The sequence below is a fragment of the Poecilia mexicana genome, unplaced genomic scaffold (assembly GCF_051168715.1).
Source record: "Poecilia mexicana isolate PSO_F unplaced genomic scaffold, ASM5116871v1 scaffold_5, whole genome shotgun sequence".
Taxonomy (NCBI): Eukaryota; Metazoa; Chordata; class Actinopteri; order Cyprinodontiformes; family Poeciliidae; genus Poecilia; species Poecilia mexicana.
In genome coordinates, this window is record NW_028263374.1 from 15,310,578 (window position 1) to 15,334,366 (window position 23,789).

At 38.7% G+C, this 23,789-nt stretch overlaps 2 protein-coding genes across 2 annotated transcripts in view; one reads left to right on the forward strand and one right to left on the reverse strand.

Moving 5' to 3' along the window:
* Nucleotides 1-131: 131 nt before the first annotated feature.
* On the reverse strand, nt 132-12,060 carry nuak2 (NUAK family, SNF1-like kinase, 2). The gene is made up of 6 exons (XM_014997908.2): nt 11,543-12,060; nt 5,591-5,711; nt 5,089-5,240; nt 4,095-4,160; nt 2,799-3,051; nt 132-2,703 (listed from the first exon to the last, which is right to left on the reverse strand). The coding sequence occupies exons 1-6, from the start codon at nt 11,744-11,746 to the stop codon at nt 1,679-1,681; spliced, it is 1,821 nt and encodes a 606-aa protein (XP_014853394.2). The 5' UTR covers nt 11,747-12,060; the 3' UTR covers nt 132-1,678.
* A 2,406-nt stretch (nt 12,061-14,466) lies between these two features.
* The window catches only part of dstyk (dual serine/threonine and tyrosine protein kinase), a 34,247-nt gene continuing 24,924 nt past the window's right edge, over nt 14,467-23,789 (forward strand). Inside the window, exons 1-2 of the mRNA XM_014997905.2 lie at nt 14,467-15,630; nt 20,847-21,256. Coding sequence (XP_014853391.1) covers nt 15,432-15,630; nt 20,847-21,256 — 609 coding nt within the window. The 5' untranslated portion in view covers nt 14,467-15,431. The remainder of the gene's footprint in view (nt 15,631-20,846; nt 21,257-23,789) is intronic.

The following is a 23,789-nucleotide window of genomic DNA, read 5'->3' on the forward strand; positions in this document are numbered from 1 at the left end:
TCTTTGTACCTCATCTGCTGCTCTGATCAGTTGAAACTGATGTTGCTGTACGTTTCCAACAACTCCGACCTCAAAGGAGTCCAATTTAACTAAACATTCATGTGGATCACAAACATTAGTCAGCAAATTAGTTCTTTGTTGTTGTTTTTTTTATTGATTTCTTCATCCCAGGAATGTAGATAAAACAAACCAATGACAAGCTGGAAACTTTGGCAAACACAGACATCATAAAATGCATGAGCAAAGTCTCCAAACCTTCACCTTCTCTGAGGAGAGGAAAAAGTCAAAATGCCCACATACACCTTACTCTATTCACTGAGAGTGCCTTTGTGAAGTTGCTCGTTTGCCCTATAACTTCCAGTTGAAACGTTATTTCTTGTGCACATACGCAGGCGATCCGTTCCTGATGACCTACAATAAAACTACCATATTCATTTAAAGACAAAAGATTTTTTGAACAGCAGCATACACATGCAGCTTTGACATTAAAGTTAAAGGTCATAAAAATTGCTCTACCACGCCTAACTTAATACCAATAGGAATTAGGCAACTTGTGTGTATTGTATACATTTTTAACCAAACAATAACATCTTTCTTGCTTAAAAAAACAAAACAAAAACAGTAGACGATATTGTCCAGAGCCAAACTGATATGCGAGAATTTTTAGGCTTAAAAAAAATATCATCTGCATATATGGTTATTCATTCCAAGTTTTACCCTGATACAAGTCAAGATATTCCAACAGCTCACACTCTGTGCCCAATCCTTACGTAGATATGCAGAGACAAACAAGCACGTGTTTCTATTCTTGTGCGAGAAACAAAGCCTTGGTGCGCCTCGCCCTCTCTTAGAACCTGCCACATGCATGCAAATAGTCAGAAGCCACCTGTTTATGCATTAGTGCAAAGCGAGGAGGCAAAAGCAGGTTTGACTGGTCACACCTGTTGAACCCCGTATTATTTTTTTTTTCAAGTCATTATCCAAACAAGTAATTTCAGGGAAAACATGAAAAGAAACAAAACACTGAGATTACATTTCACTTACAGGCAAACATAATCTTGGCACTTCCTGTTTTACAAAACACACCAACATCCGAGGAGATTTACCCTTTGGTTTACAAAATATCAGTTTGCACACAATAAAAGCCATAACAGCAGAAAAGTAATCCTAACATTTAACCTACATACTGATCACAAAACTGAAATTTAAATGGGTCAAAACAGTGTTGATGTTCACCAACGGAAATAAAAGACTTTGTAAATCAAAAGGTCATAAATGGTCATAAATGTGAAAAGTAGGCCAACGTGAAACACTGGTTATAAAGAGACAATTAAAAGAGAAAGTTGTCCAGTCGACTGCTGTACTTGAAATATCTTTTCCAAACTATTGTTTTGGTTAAAATGTGAGACAAATGAAGAGACACTCTGAACGTTACAGCTCTGAAATTTTGAGTTTTAGCTCTCATCTCCCAAAAATCTTTGACGTTTATCTGATCCTTAGCTCTGCTTAGTTTAAATACAATTAAAATCAGTCTAATTTTATAGATTAAATCCCAGATATGAATCACCTAAAACATATTCAGATCTTTATACGCTTTTCCTCCCATTTTGGTTCGGTGTAATTCTTCAAGTTTTCCAGAAGCCCCATCTTGGCCATCATGTCCTCGGTAGCCGGATCCTTAGCTTGCTGCAGATCCCCGTTTAGCCATGGCCTGTTTGTAAGTTTCTGTCACATTATCGCAGTCACTGATTGAGAAGGCACTGTCGGCCACTCCGGACCTGTAGCAGTCCCATGGTCTCAGCACTCTGTCCCCCAGAATCCCGTCCTCAGCTATGTCCAACAGATTGTCTGCAGAGACGCTGCCTCTCATGCTGGTTTTGGCCGGTTTGTCGGATTGTGTCGGGGGTCTCACGTGGTCCGGCAGGTCCAGCTGATCAAAGGACTCCGAGGACAGAATGCTGTCTTCGCTGATGGCTCCGCTTGGTCTGGACCTGGTGGCTCCTATTGGTAAAGAAGCTGCCAGCTGATCCAGAGAGCCAAACTCTTGGAGCCCACCGGAAGAGAATTTTCCATTTCGCTTGAGGATACCTTTTCTACAGGTTGGAGCAGAAGGACACTCTTTAGTTTGTGGAACCCAGCCAGAGTCACTGTGTTCAGGTGAAGAAGAAGAATAACCCGACTCTTTCTCTGCGGGTTTCTTGAGAATGCCTTTACGTGGCAGCGCTGCAGGAGAAGTGACGTGAGAAATGTTCTGGGAATTCACCACACCCACATTCGGGCTTTCATGCATTGCCTTCTGTTTTGCGCTATTGCGCCTCTTTAGAATACCCTTACAGGGCCGGGAGTCTGTGTTTGTTTCATTAACCGTCTGCGAGACGTTATTCTCCTTTTGGGACCTTCGTAGAGAGCGCTGCCGGACTATTTCACCTCCGCCAACCTGCGAGCGGAGCAGGCAGCGCATCTTGGAGCCGTTCTCCAGTAAAGGCCTGGATGTACGCCGCAGCCAGCTAGCAACAGTGGTCAGCCCAGTGGGATTTGATGAAGACACCAGAGAACTGGTTTGCTCTGTCAAACCGTTTTTCCTCTCGCAGAGCAGCGGCTGCTGGTAGCCCCAGTTCAGCCACCAATGTCCCGCAACCTCCTCAATTGTGGCTCTGCGCTCGGGATTCACCATGAGCATCCAACGAATGAGTCCACAAGCATCTGTGAGAGCAAAAGAAGGAAAACATTATAGATCTAGTGCTCAAGTTTGGCTTAGAAATAAGATTACACATCCAAATGAAGAGCATCAGATGTACCAGATGGTTTGCTTGGTTTCCGGTAGCTCCCTGTGCTAATCTGCTGCACCAGGATTTTGTGGTTGAGCCCATCAAATGGCATGGTGCCATGAACCAATGTGTACAACAGCACGCCAAGGGACCAGGTGTCGACCTCAGGCCCACGGTACGGCCGCCCATTGACGATCTCTGGGGACGCGTATAAAGGGCTGCCACAGAAGGTCTGAAGGTATTCATCTCTGTGGTAGAGGTTGGACAACCCAAAATCTGCAATCTGAAAAGGTAAGAAGTCAAAAGATTACCTTCATATCTCCTGGTGTAGTAGATTACCATTTCATCTTTCCATTACTACAGACACTATTTAGTGAAGATAATTATTCTGTCTTTAAATAATGGTCAGTACAGCGAGTCTAAAGAATACACGCAACATTTAGTAAAGTGACAGGTTTTGTAAAGTAAAAGCATTAATCATTTAATGTGACATACATTCTGTACAATTCATTTGAAAAACAAATATTTGGGGAAAACGTGTACAAAAACAAGTAGGTAACCTGGTTGTATAAGTGTGTAAATCTCAGATTTTAATGGCATCTCCACGGCTCCCTTCAAGTGTCGTATTCAGTTTTCCGCTCTATATACTCTATTCCAAAACTTTAATTTCCTTCAGGTGAAGCATTTCATTGTTGATTGTGATGTTTAGTCAGACTCACAGTGACTCAAGGTAGACTCACATCTACCTTGATGGAAACCCATGTTTTGCTTTGGGTATGCTGCACAAACATATTTTGTGGAAATGTGGCAAAATATATATATATATATATATATATATATATATATATATATATATATATATATATATATAAATAAAAGAAAAAAAAATGGTTCTTTCTACTGCAACCCTACTTGTAAAACAAAGAAATAGTACTGAAGGCTGCAGCGCCTTCAGCCATCCTGGGCAGCCAGATTTACACTAATTGTTGGGAGGAGTACATTCAAGAGCTGAATTTAAATCACACGGTCTATAAAACAAAGGGTTTATACACTTATGCAGCCAGCTACTCCTCATTTTTCATTTTCAACATTTCCCCCTCACTGATTTGTTTGATTTTCAGTCGAATTGTAGACTACTTCTTGGTAATTTGGCAAATATCCAATTTTAATAGCCACTGTAAATAAGAAAAAAGTAATTATGAAAGATATTATGATGCATTTTATTGGTATAACATAATCTGAGAAAGAAAAATGCTGGTAAAATATTTCCAACTTTCACGAGTTGTTGCGTGTGAATAAAACAGGGTGTAAACCTAGCATGCATACCTTCACATTGCCGTTGCCATCTAGTAAAATATTCTCCAGTTTCAGGTCCCTGTGTACTATTCCATTCTAGGAGGAAATAAAAAGTTGTTAAAAAATGTGACATAATTGTAGCATAAAATTCAGCTTCACTCTCATTATTGTACACCAGTTAACATTAAAATGTCCACATTATGCAAACGTGCTATTTCTTTCTTTTTCAAACTGAACATTTTCTTCAAGTATGTCAGCTATGTGTCTTTGTGCTTCGCTCTGCAGGGGGGAATACCTTTCATTCAAATTAGTTTCCCTTGGAGTAAAAAAAAAAAAAAAACATCACCACGCTGCGTTTCACAATCAGTATGATAATGCATTCTAGAGTTTTGTTGTATTTGTTTATATCCAAGATGCATCTAGGTAAAAACTATTAGTTCGTGCTAACGTTGTGGGTAATAAAACACGCGGCGATGACCTTTCACGTTATGCAAGCATGGAAGATTAAATATTTAACAAGAGATGAGTGCCCCATAAAAGTAAAATAAGACAGATGGCTGACGTCGTCTACGATAAGCAATTAGCAGTAAGTTTCATCCCAGCAAACATTTATGAAGGTAGTCCAAAGTGCAGACTGTTCACCCTGACATGTAGTAAGCCCTAAATGTCACTGTGCTGGACTGGGCCGTAGAAACAACCAACTCTTGTGTGTTTGTCAGGGAGGGGGTTCTGTCCATTCACACCCTCATTAAACTGTTAGACCGCGCGCGCGTGTGTGTGTGTGTGTGTGTGTGTGTGTGTGTGTGTGTGTGTGTGTGTGTGTGTGTGTGTGTGTTCTGGAAGAGCTGGCCTCTAGCCCCAACGCTAGCTCTGCTCATTTCTGTCTCATTGTTCTCACAGCCTCCATGTTCAGAGCTGCCTGGTGACGGTAAATATCGCCCCTTATGTAACATTTTTAGGTGGAAAATTTATAACCCGTTTCTATGGTGTTTGAATTATGATTTTATGGGCGAAACATTCTTACCTGATGGCAGTAGTGCACAGCAGATACGATTTGCCTGAAGAAGTGCCTAGCTTCGTGTTCGGAGAGGTTTTTCTTGTCGCAGATGTAGTCGTACAGATCCCCCTGGCTGGCATACTCCATCACTATCACAATTTTGTCCTTGTTCTCGAAAACTACGAAAGCAGAAAGCAGCCTTTGCTTAAATATTTACAACACTAAGACGCTGTGTTACAGGTTTCTATAACAAGGATGAGGAAGCACTGATAATGACCGTCTCATTAGAGTCGATTGGTGACAGAGGACAAAAGAGTCAACACATTATCTCAGAGCTGCTGCGGTACTCAGCACTTATATAACCGCATCAAGTCTTCAACACAAAGACCTTCGTGACTAAACTCTCAAACCCGTCTCTCACAGCAAGAGGTCTTTTTTTTCTGTTTTCCTTACAGCTGGCGGTTTGAAAACATTGAACACTACCTGGTAAATCTAAACTCTCAGGAAAGTAGGAGTATTAAATTCGTACCTTCGTAAATGGTTATGATGTGGGGGTGACACAGCGAGGACATGATCTCAATTTCTCGCCGAATATGAACCAGGTCTTGGTCATCCTTGATCTTCTCCTTTCTGATCGATTTTACAGCCACCTAAAAGAAAAAAATGGGACAAAATGCTTGAATTAACGTGTTTTATGACATCTTTTTTATTACAGAGCATAGAAGATTTTATGTTTGCCATCATACGGTTTCCTTTTAATGAGAGGCTGAGGAAAGGAAGATTTATTAAACATTGCCCCTCCCCTACCTGTTGCTAACCACTAGCTAGCAGAAAGAAAGCTACTGCCACCAATTTTTTGGTTAGGAAATAAACAAACACCCACAGTGGAGTAAACTACTGCATTATTTCAGAGAAACAGTGAAACCTTTGTTTATTCGAGGTTGTCACACAGTGGAAATGTCTTACCCAGCGTGGCTAATAACAATCCATTAAAAAACAAAACATCAACCATTGCAGTCACAAGTGACTCCAAAGTGAGTTCATGTAAATTATTTTTCTATGAAAACAGCTTCGGGCAAGATGTTCACTTCAATTTACAATTTCATATGAAAAGGAAAAGCTGACTTTTAAAAAAATCTTTGCATTAAAAGGAAAAAAGTAGCTTTTCTAAGACTAAATATTAAAATCAGTATTCAGCCCTGGTCCTGATCATTGTGCTCCATCATTTCATACCTTTGGTTAGTTTTAGTCATTTTATGCCACATTTTTCAGAAGTAAAAAGTTGTTGTTGAATTAAAGCACATTTACATTTAGATTTTATGTAACATTTGTTTGTATAACGTTATGAAAATACTTGACTATGACAAAACATTCGTATGCCATCCTTTAAGGAACTGCATACAGTATATGAAATGTTTTGTTTTAATGGTAAGAAAAAGAAAGGTACAAAAATAGTAATGCATTTTGTCCGTCATTTTGAAACAATGAAATTCTTGACCACCAGCTGAGGGAAGTGGACCAAAAACTTCTGCAGAGCTTTTTCTAAATAGGCCAAATGAACACGAGACTAAATATTTAGGAATGCAAGAAGAAAAATAAATATTTTCCACCATTTTTTTTCTCTGGAGCCCTTAGAAGAACGTCTGAATGGGAGCTATGGAGTCTGTTTTTCTTTGAAAAGGCTGCATTCGTGTTTGTATGTCACGGTTGTCCATTTGCAGCCCAGATGCCTGGGATTCCTCTGTGTGCGTCATCAGTCTGCCCAAAGCTCAGGGTGTCATGAGGCGGCAGATGGCCCAGCCGGTGGGGTGTCCTCCTTTTTCTCTGCTTATCTCTAAACCCTCAAGGCTGAAGACTCGGGAGAATGAGTAAAGCAGCGACTTGCTAAATCACTTTCGACACGCAGCAGTCTCTTGTCGTTAGTCAGACTGTCTGGCGTAGCTCTTTCTCTAGGGGTCAGCACAACATTCACACCACGACACTGACTCCTTTTCCTGATTCTGGCCGTTTCCTGCATTTGTTAGCATAGCTTTCAGAGGGTGTGAAATCCTACTCGTGACGACCTCACACCCCTGTGGGGGTTTTCAGACTCTGTGCTGTCTTTGTTGGAGGCCAATATGCTTCACACAATACACAACTAGTGGTGAAAATGTTAAAATTTCACACTGCCTTTCTGTACAAATGCACACAAGTCATAAATCTAACCTACAAACACAGTAACGGCAAAATCAACTAGCTAGCTGTGATAAAAGAAAAAAAAAGGTTGGTTTGCAGAGATAAACCTGCTGGATTGAAAATAAGGTATGGAAAAACCGTTAATAAACTTGTAAAAGGGGAGGAGACAGAATATTTATCATCCAATTTAAGTTTATTGGTTCTAAGCCATAATATAACTGACAAACAATAAATGGTAAATATTTATACTCTCAAATTTAATATCACACAGCATGTTTGACAAAATTATAACCACAAACTCCAAAGAGTATAGCTATAACATTAGCATTATTAAGAAAATAGTGGTTGCTATACTAATTGAGTCACAAGCTAACAAAAAGCTTTCAGATTGATATAAATATCTGCAATTACATCAATGTATAACTGTTTTATTAGTTGAACAGCACAAAACTGTAAAGCTTAAGTTTTTTCTTTTAAATCAAAACCAGCCATTTTCCTTCCAAAGGAATAACCAATAATGTTGGTGCGAGAATTAAGCCAACATTTTTTGTGATCTGGAATTTAGGGTTTCTGCTCTAAATCGATGAGCAGAAAAACAGAGACAAATTAAAATAGATGATAGCGTCTTAATATGATATTCCCTACAAAGAGACACAAAAATCAAACCTTTAATCCATGACTACAAAATAACCAATACTAGCTAGCTAATAGCTGCTAGCTAGCTGTGCCATCTGATCCAGAAGGCGGTTAAAAAAAGAGATTGGATTATTATTAAACTACACTGATTGAATATTAATGTGATAAAAACAAAAGTATCTTGTAAACAGAGAGCAGATTTAAGTTTTTGGTGTTTTTAACTGCTGGCTAATTTTTTTAAACAATCAAAAAAAGCTAATGTACTACGCTAACCTGAAGCTAATTAGGAAACAAGAGAATAATGGGTTTATAGGACAATAATCTTAAATGTCAGAGCTTTCCAACTTATTTGTGATGCTAATTAAATATTTCTGTTTTAATTGATTGACGCAGAAAAGATTAAGTAAACTAACTGATATATTATCTTCACTCCCTGCTGGTCAAAAAACACGATAAAATTAAAGCTTTTCGATTCTCACTTTATCTGCAACTGAAAATATAGGCCTTGTGATCACCTTCCTGAAGTTTTGCACATGTAAGTTATAGTCAGAAATAACTAAAAGGTAATTTTATTCACATTTAACTAAGGTGAAAAGGAAATGTGATGACATTTTTTACAGCACAGGAACACTTTCGCTATTTAGCAAACCAGGCAGTTTCTTTAAAACTTCAGCTCAGGTCATTCACTTTTAATTGGACACTTTCTTTTCCTTGTCATAATAAAAACCAGTGCTTATGCACATGCAACTGCCATTATAGAATAAAAATTCCTCACAGTCTTTTATAATCTCTGACCTTAAGTCTAGACCAGATAAAATCATTTCACCTGCTTTAAGCAAATCCTTGTCATGAAATGTTGACGTAGGTAAAAGTATTTGTAGAATACCACAATAGATTCTGTTGAGTACGTCATAAATTAACTTTAAAAGCAGTTTAGTAAAGCTCTGCCTTATAATTAAACCAAACTTATTCAGAATTAGTGAATAATGTAGGGGCCAAACCTACACAGTTTTCCTGGTATGTGATTAGCAGCACTTCACATATACTGACCCCCAACCTAAACAGGCTCATGTCATAAAATATGTGAACTTAGACAACAGGGGCAGCAGCAGTGACATGACAAGAGAGACAGAGCCGTCCATTGTCCGGGTCAAACCAGTTATCATTACTGAGCATTTATTATCGAAAAATAATGCCTTGTTCTTTTACGCTTGGTACGTTTGGCTTGTCTTCTCTTTAGACGGATTTATCATTAAAAAGACCCGAGGCATATTGTGTCAGGAAACTCGTCAACAGGAATGAATCTCAGACACCGACTCATTTCTCAAGATCTGCTCTGCGATAAGTCAGGTCAGACGGTGAGAAAGAAGAGAGGGCGTGTAGACAAGACTGAACTTGAATCACTGCATGTTTGCTTCAAGAATCCCAGGGAATTTCCTGAGATGAAACGGCTTTCGCTCATGCTCCACGCCATGTGTAAAAGGCGAAAAGATCCGATAAGAAAAACATGAACGTTGAGCCCAGCCTGTTATTTTTAGCAGTGACCTGAATGAAAGCAGATAATTGAAACTAAACCATTAAAATATCCCTGCTTTCACTTGTGACGTCCTGTTTGCTGAAAACAAAAACAGGCACTGAATCATGCATTTGTTGTACCAGACTTGAGTAAAAATACCACCAAATAAATAAATAAACCTAAATAAAAATATATCACATTACCTAAATTAGTTAGGAGTGGAAATGACTAACACAGAAAAGCATAAATTGTACAAATAATGAGTCATTTACATTAGTTATGTTATTAAACACATAATATAAACATAAGCTAAATGTGCCTTCAAAGTAAATATGATTATTATCCATAATGTTCAAATTATTAGTTTATCTTTACCCCTTTAAACAGCAAGTCAAATTTATTTTTCTTGTAGACAAAGTGAAAGTGTAGAAGCCATCTTTCATTCAGCTAAACGGCAGTGTGCAGCATAATGAGGGGGAAGGCCAGTACTTTGTTCCTAAACCATGTTGCTTATTCCACCTTCTCTGGCATTTTATTAAAATTATTTTACGTTGTAAACGCCGACACCATTTGTTTTTTTCTCAGTTTAGCCATAACTGTTTTCACTAATGGGAAACAGAAACCAAATGTTTATTTAACTTCTTGTTTAAAAACATAAAATGTTAAACTGAAACATTAATATTTTTTTCTCTAAAAGTAGAAATAGTCAGATTATATTAGGGAATATAATTTACATTTCCCATTTTTAGCTTTTTTTTTCCTCCTTACCTTTTCTTTTAAATGCCTCTCATTTCCTTGTATCAAAGGGAATCGGTATTCACCTGAACATCCCCCTCTTCCTGAATCAGGAAGTTTGAAAGAAAGTTTCTAAACTTTCCTGTCAGAGACTCCTTCAGGGGAAAAGCTGCTTTTGTCAGCCCAAGACAATGCCTTTGTGCCATGACTCATGTGTGCGTGTCAAGTCAAAGTGATGATGTTCAACTAGTTGCAAAGGTGAGAAGAGTTGCATTACTTCCACATATTTGTATTCAACTAGAAGTAAAAAGTAACCATACAAGAGAGTAAAAAGTATTTGATAAAAATGGCTACTCGTATGCTACGCATCTGATTCAAATTTTCAAAATGATGTCATGAGACAGACAAAAATATAAAGTTATGTGACAATTCTGGTGTTTTAAAGACAAATACTATATCACTACAAAATACATTTAAGGGTAAGAAATACTTTTCCTATTTTTTTAGTATAAAAGTTATGACATATCGGTAAGGTGTATAAAGTAAGAACAGGGTAAAGTACTACCACTTGCAATAAATGATGTTTCTGTACACTTGGCCTCCAAATAGCACTGAAACAATGAAGCGTACAAACAACAAGTCTTACTTTATCATAAACTGCAGGTTAGTGTCTGTGCTTGGTGCATTTTTGATTAAAATATTTTTGTCCTACATTCAGAGAAGTAGAGTATTCAGACATTTTATATTCAAGAGTAGCTTTACTACATTTCACTATTCAAGCAAAAATAAAAAGGACGATGCGCTAAAACTGCATCGTCCTAATCAAGACACAATGTGTAGATGAGGCTTGATTACATCAAGGCTTGATCATATAAAGGTTTGATGTAAATGAACCCGTGTCTTGGCTGTTGAGTACATTTTCTCCAAAAAGTTACACGTAGCTGCAAGTAGTTACTACCCACCTCTGACTAGCTGTTGTTGTGAAAGGTCTCAGTTTGTGCAATGTATTTGCACAGCTGCCAAACTCGGCTCCTCATTGGTAAGTAAACAACTGGTTTCGATTCAATGCATGTTTTGCAATTCTGTTTATTTTATAATTAAGAAAGAAAGAAAGAAAGAAAGAAAGAAAGAAAGAAAGAAAGAAAGAAAGAAAGAAAGAAAGAAAGAAAGAAAGAAAGAAAGAAAGAAAAACACCCATTCTGCATTTCATGGAGAAACATCCCGATTTCCCTACAGTGAAACATGAACCTTGTCTGTTTTCCCCTCTTACTTAAATTTAAAATACACACTACCTGCTGGCGGACTCATAAGAACAACCCTCTACCTGTAAACAACAGGTGGTGTGCAGGCAGGCTGCAAACCTGGTGTGTGGCCATACATTATTAACAAAAACAGAGAAGATAATATGCTGCATCTCACCAGTCTGCCAGATCTTTCCTTGGCTTTCTTCACCTTTCCGTAGGTCCCTTTGCCCAGGGTCTCCAGGAACTCGTACCTGTGCTTCAGGTTGTGTTTGTGATGGTGTCTTTTCACGGCTTGCCTCTTAGCGGGCAGCTCGGACGGAGTTTTCCCAAAATGAGAGTTGTCATCGGGTGGGAAGCGGGCAGCGTGTGGGCCATCCATGCTGACACGCACCGTGGTGGTGGGGGTCTTTGTTACCTACTTTCAGAGTCAGGTGTTGCTGCTATAAAACGCATCCCAGGGACTCCGGAGCCGACGTGGTTCTCTCTGGTCTGGTTTGAAATTAAATCTAAGAGGTCTGTTCTTCCCGTGGAGAGCTCTGACCAAACGCCAGCAGGGCCGAGCGCAAATCGTGACAGAAAGACAAACATGAAGCTCAGAGATATGCAGGTACACATGTAAGCGGGGGAGAGAGGGAGCACCGCCCGCACAGCGCTACGTCAAGCGGGGGAGGAGACGTTTCAGGTGACGGATCAGATGTCTGTGAAAGTAGAGTGCCCTCAGTTTTTCTTTCCCTTTTATCAGTTTCATTGCTTGTGTTTCTATTTCCTCATATTATGCTTTATTTAGCATTTCTTGATTTTCTTTCGCCTACTTTGGTTGCTTTCAAGTTGTTGCTCTCCCAGTCGGGACGCACAGGTCGATAGAACAAACGCCATTAATAAATTGAGAAGTCAGTAGCGCACCAGAGCGCGAATATAGCGTTTAAATTAAGAAAAATAAAGACTTTTATCTTATTATGCTGTTAAAGTGTATCATCTTTTCTAGGATATAAATTTGTTTAGCACATTTACCTCGAAAGATCCTAAATTAATGTGATAATAATATCTTCAACATTGTTTGGAGGATACGCGTTGTTTCTTTCTGGAGAATAGAATAGAATAGAAATTATGTTTGTTGTCCCTCAGCGGGGAAATTAAGTTACATCAAAGTGCAATGCACGTCAAAACATCAGATTCACAAAAAGATAATAAAAAAAATACAAAAACGGAAATTACAGACTACAGTAAAAAATTACACATAAGAAAAAAAACACTGCAGTCAATACAAATAGCATCCTTAGATTGAAAGAAAATTGCAACTGAGTAGGGTAGGATATTCAATATGTGGATGTATATTTGTGGGCAATAATAGCAGACTATAAACGAGATACAGAAAAATACGGGCAAAAATGTAAAAAGTCGAGTTTGTTGGGAGCAGTGTTGGTCATAGACAGATCTGTCTCTTATTTTTGTAACTATCTGAACAAGTCCATAGGAGCACTGAGATTTTTCCTTAAATCAGTTTTTTTTTTAATAAAGTTATTTACAGTGCCATTCTATCGTACAGCTTATACACAAAGTGTTTTCACTCCTTTTTTTAGCTGCACTATGGATATCGCATTATATTTGTATTCACTTTTGTTCAGAGGTTTTAGATAATTAAAGAAAATAAGGAACAAGTTGCCATGTCATTGCAGCTGGTGGCCACAAGAGGTCAGCATCGCGTCACCTGTTTTCAGAAAGTAGGTTAAGCGTTTTGAACCACTTCAATGAAATCAAACAGATGGAGCACAGGAATACTGTGTACACTTTATTGCGCTTATATATGTTTAAGTGTGTAAATATATATTTATCTGTGAGATATGTGTGCTCTTGGGGACAGCTAATGGACGTGTCAGTGAGAATGTTATGATCAGCAGTCGTCAGATTTAATTTTTGAAAAGTAGCCGCTCATCCACACATTGTGTCTTGATTAACCCCCCGTGGACAGTCCGTTTGTTTTGCATCTTGTTGGCAGAGTGATGTGCCAGACATTTATTCACTCGTGCATGCAGAGGAACATTGTGCACAAGATGAACAATGGATATGAACAGAATCTGGTGCCAAGTCTCGCAGTTGTGACCAAAATTTAGAGAAAAACAAACACATGACCTAGAAAAAACATCACATCATCAGCACTTCCAAAAAATGAAGAAGGATAGTAAGGTAGATTTACAAAATATTAATTATTATCAGTTTGACTGTAAATGTGACTCTTTCATTAAAAATAAAAATCCGATTTAGAGTGAATAAATTTTATAGTTTACAGTAACATTTTTTTTGTAGCTTTTGTTGACTTGAAGAAATTAACTCTGATTCAATATGGAAAGGAAGTCCATGATTCGCAATCCTGGCTAGATATTTGCTATTCTTTTTGAAACTTAGCAAAGTTTATTCAAAATAGTTGCTTTTTTTGGGCTCATACCTCAACATTTAAGCAAAAGAACAACTTTGTAATCAACGAGATTCCGGTCTACCTTGAACTGGAAACTTGTAACACCAGCTTCCCCAGTGGAAATCAACTGGGCAGCGACCAAGGAAGAAGCTCCAGCTCCAAAACTGACACCTTCATGGAAATATTTTAGCAGAAACCAAGATCACCATCTATCATCTTTCACATAATCAGGTGTGTTTCCAAAGTAAGAACAAATAAAAAAGACATTGGAAATCAGAAATCCCAACAACTCTTAAAGTAATTAAGAGACATAATACAGGCTGTTGTATTTATTATGGATAAACAGAAAAAGCAAAATTTTTTATTTTACAATGTAATAAGTATGTTCATGAAAGATAGGTGTTAATTAGAAATTTATATAGGAATAAAAGTAAATTAGATATAAGGGAATGGCTTCAAAGTTCATCTGGGGAAGTAGTTTTTATCTCTATTCTTAGTTTTTTAAGAAGAGCGGGTGTTTTGGGAAGATCGTTGTATTGTCTGATCCATACTCCAATGTGGAAGGTGGCGGTAATGCGCATTAAATTGTTTGCCAACCGCCGTAAAAAACCAAGAAGAAGAAATGACAGCGGTTGTTGACAGTTTTCCTACATTTCCCATGTGGCAATGCGCCCTGTCACTTCTGGACCCTCCCCTTTCATTCCCTAGCTTTGCTCTGCTCGACTTTCTGTTTAGCTGTGATTTGATTGCCTGGTCCCTGCTCAGCTATGCGGTTCGGTTTGGACGCACCTCGCCCTGCGACACCGCAGCCTTTGCCGTTCATCTTCTTCGCCAACTGACACTGCCATCCTCGTTTAGTTGCGTTATTGTCGCTCTCCAGGCTGGAAGATGTCTGCTGGTTTTCCTTCTCTACGGCCACTTTAGGAAGCAGTCCCCTCCCCACGGACACAGAGCCTCGTCGGGAAGAAGACTGGCGCCGTGGTCCCGCTTTGGCTGTTCATGTTCAGAGGAGTTTGGGCCCCGTCTTTTACACTGGGGGCTGCACCGCCGAGCTCTGGGTGGTTTATGTGAAGTTAAAGAGGATGTTTATGTTGCCAGGCCAAACTGTTAACGGGCAGGCGATGCCCTCTGGCTAGCGGCGCTAACGTATCTGGAGGAGCTAGGTTGCAGACAGATATAAACAGCATATAAGTGGGGCAGACATAACGTAGCATGTAAAACAATATCTAGATACTATCCGAAGTTTTTACCTGGAGTATATTTTTAAAATCACAATATGAAACAGAAGCTAGCTTGGTAAATGTTCGACCCAATTTGTTTTGCACGCGACGTCAAGCTAGCTAGCAGCTTTGGTCCGTAAAACAATTAATGCTCACTCCTTAATCTCTGAGAGACTAAAGCTACTGTTTACTATTGATACACTCCTGTTCAAGGTAAATATTATTTTACCTACTATATTCATTTTGTTGAATTAGTTAATAATAATAATTTTAGCCACATGAGGACAAGCATGACAACTAATTAGTTGTTGACATAAAAGGACATCTTTATTTCTGTTGCTGCTTAAAAAAAGTGATATAAAAAACCCTCGGAATTTGGACCCTGCTAAAAAAAAATCACGTCAAGAAGACAACAGCTCAACCTGTCGACCATGGAGGGGAATGTACAGCAACAAAAAAATACTCCTCTAGGCCGGGAACTGCAGAGAACATTTAACAGCTACAACAAGCACTCCATACAGCTGAAGAAAAACTTGAAGGAGACTAATGTGTTCTTCAGAGAAATAAGGCAAAACTACAGCAATGCATGTGCAGCAACCATAAGCTCAGATTCAGCATCCCTGGAGGCAGGTAAGCTTGAACACACGCAGCCACATCATCTGATTAAGACGATGATTGACATTTAATCAAAGAAGGATGTTTGCTGTGCAACATGAAAAGACTGGGGACCAACAAATTATTGGTGCAGAGGGCTCAGATCTGCTTGCTGTGGGGAAAAAAAGCATTGACTAAGGTGATAAAACAGACTTCCTCTATAATGCATGAGCAGTCTAAATGCACTGATTATGTTGAAATCTTTGCTGAATTGAACGTTTTGCCGATTTCCATCTTTCTTTGAAGTCTTACCTGGTGATTTTATTTTTCTTTAATCTAAAGATCCATTAAAGAGAAAAAAATGTTTTATAACTTCTTCTATTACAGCTTTTGTGTGCAAGCCTTAATCTGATTTTCATAGAGCTTGTTTTGATTTTACTTGGACTTAAAAATGATTTTTTTTTTAGTCATTCAAGGTAAAATTGGTCTGGCACAACATCAATTTTTCATATAATATTAGTGTAAATATACGTTTCTGTTTATTTTTTTTTCTCAGTGTTTTAACAGTTTCATTTTAGTCTGCATTTAATTCACAACCCTGTTAATTACTTTATGAAGGCTGGTCAAGTTTCTAACATGTTTCTGTTTATTTGATCACCTGGAGTTTTGATCCCAAAATAAGTTTTGTTGTGTTTTTGGGATCACTGCCCTGCTGGAACGACCACATGGGTCCAAGTTTAAACCTCTTAATCCAAACTGTGAACCTCAGATGAAAGAAAATCTGTTTGGGCGTTGAGAAACCAGCAGAACTCAACCATACCAAGAACTGAGAGCAGCAAGAGATGGGATGTGCAGAAGTGGTGTAGCACATCTTTTGGGAAAGGTGAAAACGATTAGTAATGATGTTAAAAGGAGGTCAAAACTGTTTCCCAGCTTTGAATGAACAATGTTAAGCTGAAGATTAGCCTTGATAAAAATATTAAGACCACAGAGCTGCCCTCAATGGAAAGAGCTAAATCCATGTTTTTATCTGCTGACTAGATTAAGCACTGAAATTAGTTTCTGGTCTTTTTTATGTTAATATATAAAGAGTGACTTTCATGTTTCAATTAAACTAGCTGAGATCAGATCAAGATTTAAAGAAAGCAATCTATTTGGATTGGTCCAATCAAGACTCGATCATCTTTTAGACTCTTTTCAGCACAGTTTGGATTTCTTAAAGCTCATCTCTGTGGTTGTGTTATCACATCTAGACTCTATTGGATTATAGCCAGTTTCATATTATAATTATTACTAAGCTTGTATTAGATTATTATAATGGGAGATAAAATATAATAGTTTTACTGCATCGTAGTATTTATGCTTACATTTAATTTAAATAAGAGAAACAGTTTTCCTAATGAAGCAAAAATTTATTACATGTTGATTTAGTATTATAACAACTTTGTATATCATCTTGAAGCAAAAATGTAGAATACAAGACCTCTAGATTTACCACTATATTTTAAGTAGACATGCTTATTTTTCCTGTCTTGTTCTTTGTAGAGTAATGTTGGGCTAGTTTTAGATGTTTTTTTTATAACATCACTATGTCTAAATAGTCTATTCTGTAAATGTGGGGACCTTGCTTTAGACCAGCTGACCAGCATTGCGCAGCACAACATTACTCCATGCTGGAGAAAACTGAGCGCTCTGATACTTTCTGCTGCATCTCCAATGAAAGGAGGAACATTTAATCTGTCTTGAAGCCGCAACCTTTTAAAATCTGGCCAAACTTTGATAAAATTATCCAACTTTTGTCTAATTACAAACTCAAATGGATCAAACCTGAACTTGAAAAGAAAGGAAAGAGTTGATCAAGGTTTCCCCCAGAAAACCTGCTAGGCCCAGTGCTTGGGCAGTCATTCATCCAGCGGCCCGTCGTGTTTTTCAATTAAAAAATGTTTAAAGTTGACAGCAAATTTGAAAATATCACTTGATAATTATGTGTAATTGAAAGATTGTAAGTTTTACTCCTGAACACCAACAGTAAAGTCTTAAATAAGCAATGCTAAGCCTGGTGGGGGCGCAAGTGAAGCCTGGTGGCCCGTCAGGTTTATAATGCACTGAGGGAAACCCTGGGTTGATTAACTCAGAATTAGTTTCATATGCAGTAAGTTAAGTTTAAGAAAAATGTTCCTACTTGTTAACGATGGTCTTCACAAGTCTTGTAACATTTCCTACAACGACCAACAAAAATCAGTGACCTCTCCAAGTGTCTTTTCTTCTAATGAGTATTTTTCTCCAGTCAAATCCATTTTCAATGCTAACTCAGTAAGTGTAATTCCTAACCCCATGCCCTGTTTGTGGTTTCAGGACTGTGTGCATTAAACTGCATTAAATGTGATTCTTTAGAGTGATAGATTACTTTCTACACCGCCTTTTGACAGAATCATTATCCTCATTCTCGGTTTGGTGTGTCTTTAACACTTGTGGTGGAAATTATTTATCAAGAGGGAGAGGAAACTTTCAATAAATTACAGAAAGGTCTACCGTTGTCTGTAGATGCAATCAGCGTTCAAAGTTTCTGCCACTTGACTAGTCAGAGCAGAGACACAAATTGAGTTGCACACAGTTTTATACACTTCACCACATCCTGCTCATACAACCCAAATATGAGACGAAGAACAAGGGGAAACCTCAGCCCCATCAGAAACAGAAAAACAGCTCAGCATGTAGAGATGCAGCTCTAACCAACACCTGCTTGATCGCTTTTTGTTCTGTGATTTCACCCACATCGTGTGGCCTTTGGGTGCATCTGCTTCTTGCACTTTTGCCAGACACTTCTTTGCATACAAGAGCTGAAATTAAGCAGACAGTATGTATTAATTTTCTATTACACACTGCTGTGGGTATTACTATGTAATCAGTGCAAACCAAAACTATTATTTGGTCAGAATCAGACACAAAGTGTGTCATCCAGTGGGTAGGAATCAGTCAATGCCTGTAGTTACATTCACAAGCAGCAGTTCCTCTAGCTGTTTCTGAAGATGTTTAAAAGTGCAGATAAACCATCCATCCTTCCAACCTTCATGGTGTCTGTCTCCAGCAGCCATTGGGTAAACTTGGACGGTTCACCACCCCAAAAAAACTCATTTCTTACTTGTAATTGTTCAGTTGAAAACCTTATTTATTAAACTTTATTATCAGTCTGCCAATTACCCTTTTATCTGCTCCAATTGGTCCTCTGCAAGCCAAATACTTAGGCCTGCTAGCCTCCAAATCTTTTATTAATAAATACCAAAAAAAATAGTAACTCCTGCACTTTTTGTTTTAAGCACATCAGCCAACTACATGCAGTTTGAATCACTTTTATGAGTTGTAAAAAAAGTCATGAAACAGTTGAGGAATGGGGATAATCTTGTAATCCACGGGATTCAAAACATCCAGCTCTATTAAAGAACAGGCTGAACTTTTTTCTCCTTTTTTATTTGTGACATTTGAAATATAAAAATCAAGAATCAGACCTTACAGAAATCACAGCTCTGTATCGGTTAAGTGCATCTCTAATTCAAAATTTGTTGTATTTTGTAAACTTCTACAGTCTAACATAAAGACAGTACTCGCTTAATTTGTCATTTAGGTAAATATCTGCAAAAATAAATGCACATACAAGAGGGTTGATTCTGTTGTGCTAATTTACAGCCGTTGTTCCCGCCAACACTTAATCGGCTCTGGCTGCAGAAGAAACTGAGGTTTTGACTAAGTAGAATTGTATTTGGTTAAATAATAGGAAAAAAGCAGTAAATGTTCTTGTTTTTCATCTGGATCTGGTCTAACAGGGTCATGATGCTGGAAAAAGAACAAAAATAATTAAGTTTTTAAACCCCACTTTATTATATGGGTAATATAAATATAATATAATATAAATATCCTTATTTATCTGTCTGGGAAAAATTTTGTTTTTGCATGAAGGCTCTTCATGTTTTTTTTAAAAGATTCACGTGAACCGTAGTTTATTTTTGTCCTTAGTCTTTTTTTAAAATTTGGTTTAAAGCAAATGTGGGTTCAGCTAAATATCCGGTGCAGTCGGCACATAAACCTGGTATTTGTTGTCCTGTTTTTGTTATGTAACTCTTGGAGACTGTGACTCAGCGTCCTGCAGGATTATCCCCGAAAGTACAGGAAGGAGGCTGAATTGGTTCCTCTGTGCATGTGCTCCTCATCTTTGGGTTAGATCAGGACTAATAGCCGGGAGCTGTTATCAGATACAAAATATTTTGATGTCTTTTGTGGTAAACAGCAATTTACAGCATATTCTGAGAAAGCCGCTGTGGTAGATAATCTGGGATTTATTTTAAACCGTGGTGGTGGGCTGTGACGCGACGCTGCTGATTAACTACTGGCCAAACTATATTAATTAACCACTTTACTGTCATTCAAATGCAACATATGTTAAACTATGGGTCATTTTCACAGGCTTGAGCTAAAAATCCACTCATCCAAACTTTCTTTAGGTACCTTTTGTTTCACCTTTTCTCTCCTTCTACTTCGGATTATCGTCTCTAGTTTTACTTCACTCTGAAAGCAGCACAGTACACAGTAGCCAGCTTTTCAGACTTACAAAATAAAGTAAATGTTAATGTTTCGTGATAGAGGTGCACTAATTAATAGATCTGTGATCGGTCGATATGTGCATGAGAAGCTGATCTTATCCACCGATCTTATCTGCCTCGACAAAGATCTGAAAATCTTTGTCGCTGCCCAGAATGACAGACTGGCCCACCTGGTCATGTCTGCACGTTTGCAGTTAACAAAAGTCACCCTATTGTTGCCAACTCAGCAACTTTCTTCCTATATTTAGCAACATTTCAGACCAAAAAAGTCAGTATCTGTCAACATCAGAATTGACAGGTCAGGCTTTTTAAAGATCGGTAATAGGTGAGCAGTCAGAAAACTGCAATGAGTGCAGCCCTATTTGATATTTAAACTAATTTCAAACTCTGGTTATGGTTGGTGTAAGTGCACAGTGCTTTACATTGTTTTAAAATATAAGGAAAACATCTTTCTGAAAATGTGGCAGCTCTTATTTTGAAGTGGCGGTGCGCCGCGATCGGTTACATGTAGAGGAAACCCTGCGTCCTTAAGTAGATCATCTAATCTTACATTGCTGCTGAATAAAAGAACTCAAGAGTCATAAATATTTGTTTCTGAAAACCATGCATCACTGAAGTTGCAACTCATGTGTTTGATTTGGTGAAATCCTTTTGCAGGCCAGCTTAGCTGCATCACCTTCCCAAGTCATGAGGAAGAGTTCCTGCGCAACACGGTGGGAGCTGCTCCGTACATCCTGGTCCTCGGCCAGGACTGCGCTGCCCGCTACCAGCTGCTCAACTGCCTGCTGGGGGAACGGCTCCTGCCTCTGGGTGCAGAGGCCGGGGAGGCCTGCAGCAGCGTCCAAGGCATTGTCTGCAAGCGGAGGAAGCTGTGTTTTACTCACGGCAGACAGACGCGGCTCAGCTTGGCGCTGCCCGGCCAGTATGAGCTGGTGCACCAGCTGGCTGCAAACCGTGGTCGCTGGGATACGGTTCCCAGGGAGGACCTGGAAATCCACGAGGAGTGTGAGGACCCGGCCCATAGACTAGCAGAGCTGGAAATCACCCTGCATCATCCTCTGCTTCAGGTAGGATGCAGCCACTCTGACCCCAGGTCTATGCAGCTTTTTACACCAACCTATTGAGCTGCACACACTGCACAAACACAAAGTCCTACCAAGTAGTTTTGATCTATTGCAGATATCTTACTCAATAATTCCTTAATATCAATAATAAAGTACTAGTTCACTTATAACATAGGAAAAATGTCTTGTTATAAGTGAAATAATCTGCCAATAATAAGATTATTTATGTAAAACAAGCCCTTATATCTGGCTGAACAGTTACTTTTAAGTTAGTTTTTTCTTACTTCAAGTGTACTAAGATATTTACACTAGAAACTATATAAAAATGCTCAGTAAGATATTGTGTTTTTGCAGTACATTTCTTAGTTTTAGTTTCCGACTAATTGCAGCTAATTTTGCTGGTAGAGACTTTTTCTCTTTTTTTAATATGGACATCTCCCAGTTTTTCAATAAAGTAGCTGAATCTGACATGAAGGTCAAAGTGTTCATCATCTTGTCAGGAGATGTAATTATGTATCTGCTGCATCGCTCATTGACTTCTCAATGAATCAGAAAGTATCAAATCAAAGTTGTCATTCCAGATATGGAAAATGCTGGGATTATTTTTTATCCGCTTCTAGAAACAAACAGTGAAATGGGTAAATATTGTTGTTGTTTTTCCCCGTCTGGGACAGGGAAGCTTGTCAGAGTTGGTGGGGACGATGGATGGAGGTAAAAACAGGACAGTTCTGGAAGAAAACCCCTTAGAAACTGGTGGACATGAGGACAGAGGTCCACCTTCCAGCAGGACAATGTCCCTAAGCATAGAGCCAGAGATGGAAAGGATTAGTTCAGATCAAAGTATAATCATGTTACACTGGTCTAGTCAAAGTTCAGATGGAAATTAATTTGATTTGTAGCCATGCTTAAATATTGATGCTCACATAATGTATGTTTCCTTTGTCTTTATTTTATCATCTTCTAAAACAAATCATGGAGAATTTATCATCTTAATCTATTCACGTTAAATAATTCATGTCTCTTCTGTGTTTTATTTTGTAGGGAGGTTGTTCTTCCTCCAGATACAAAAACCAATGCATAGATTTCCTTCTTTGCTTTTTCTCGTAAAGTTCAACTAGTTTTTTCTCACATGGCTCAGCTCACAGACAGATTACAGAGCTGAGCAGATTATTTCTTGGGCCGTTCACTTTCCTTCCCCCTCACTCTACCTGATGTATGCTGCTGCTCAGGAATGCACTTCTTAGCAGCTGCTCTCACTGTTTGCTTCAAGCATTTGTTGAAATAGACCCGTAATTGTGTGAGAATAGGGAGAAACGTCGGACATGCTGCAGTCATGGAGCAATTTCATTCGCTGTGACCTGAAAATCACAATATTCCTTGGGGGTGAACACATTGGACACGGGGGAAGGATCGCAGTCACTCCTGTCATGTGGGACAACATGGAAATTGGCCTCTAATCGCTTAAACCAAGATCCTTCACCAAGCGTCACACAGCCCAAGAAACTGGGCTTAGCTGTGCAGCGGGACGACCCACCCGTCCCGTCCCAGCCCCCTTACGTAATGCCACTGGTCTGGTGTGATTCACATGACTGGGTCATGTAAAAAAAGATATCAAGCTCTTTGCTGTGATGCCGTTGCCATGGAAAAATCCGAACTCTGGGACACTGACAAGAAATAGTTTGAGGTTGTTTTCTTTTTTAAACCTTAGCTAAAACAACATTTAATACAGAACAACTGAAGTAGAAATCAATTTTTGCCAAAGCTTGATGCACGCTGCGAGATGTCCAGAGGTCTTGACCTTGACCTCGTTTTCATTTGGCTACAAATTTGCATTTAGGTCACAGAGAACTGCATGAAAGGAAAACATCTGTCAGCAAAACAAAACCAATCATTTTACACCAATATTCAAATTTCCATGGATGGATTTGCTTTTTTTAGATCAAAGTGTGTCACATTTAGGCGGTGACGGTTCAAACAACATAAGGACGAGTTTAATCTTGCTCTATATGTTTGTTCTTAACAAACATGGGTTTGTCACATGCTGAAGCAGCGTGCTGCTGAGGTTCATGTTCCTGCTGAATTGGTAAGGCAGAGCTGTGATTAAACACGGGATAAATGAAGCTGCAGAATCTCTCTGCCGGCTGTGGTATTCACACGGTTCTGCTATAATCACAGCACTGTGCTTTCAAGGCCCTGCAGACGAGAGCCAGCTTGTTAATTAGCTGTCCTTCATGCTGGAGTTTAGGCTCGGCTCCCAGACTAAATTAAATATAGTCTTAACAAACTACATTTGTTAAATGTAGTTTAACAAATGTAGCAACAAAAGATTTAATAGATCATATTAGGTTATCTACTGGTTGTGATATTAGCAGGTACTCTGTTTTCTTTTTTTTTTTTTTGAATGAATTGGTAGTAACAGAGTCAAACTGCAATGAAACTGGATGAGATTTGTTGTTGTTTTAGATTTGTCCTGTTTAGCCTGGTTTGGTTCTGCCAACCTGTTAGTTTGAGCCACTTAGAGGTGGATTTGCTGGTC

Coding starts and splice junctions, on each gene's coding strand:
- nuak2 (XM_014997908.2), bottom strand. CDS start 11,746: ATGGATGGCCCACACGCTGCCCGCTTCCCACCCGATGACAACTCTCAT. Junction 5,712..11,542: donor AGGAAAGATCTGGCAGACTG/GTGAGATGCAGC, acceptor TTTTTCTTTTAG/GTGGCTGTAAAATCGATCAG. Junction 2,704..2,798: donor GAAACCAAGCAAACCATCTG/GTACATCTGATG, acceptor TTGCTCTCACAG/ATGCTTGTGGACTCATTCGT.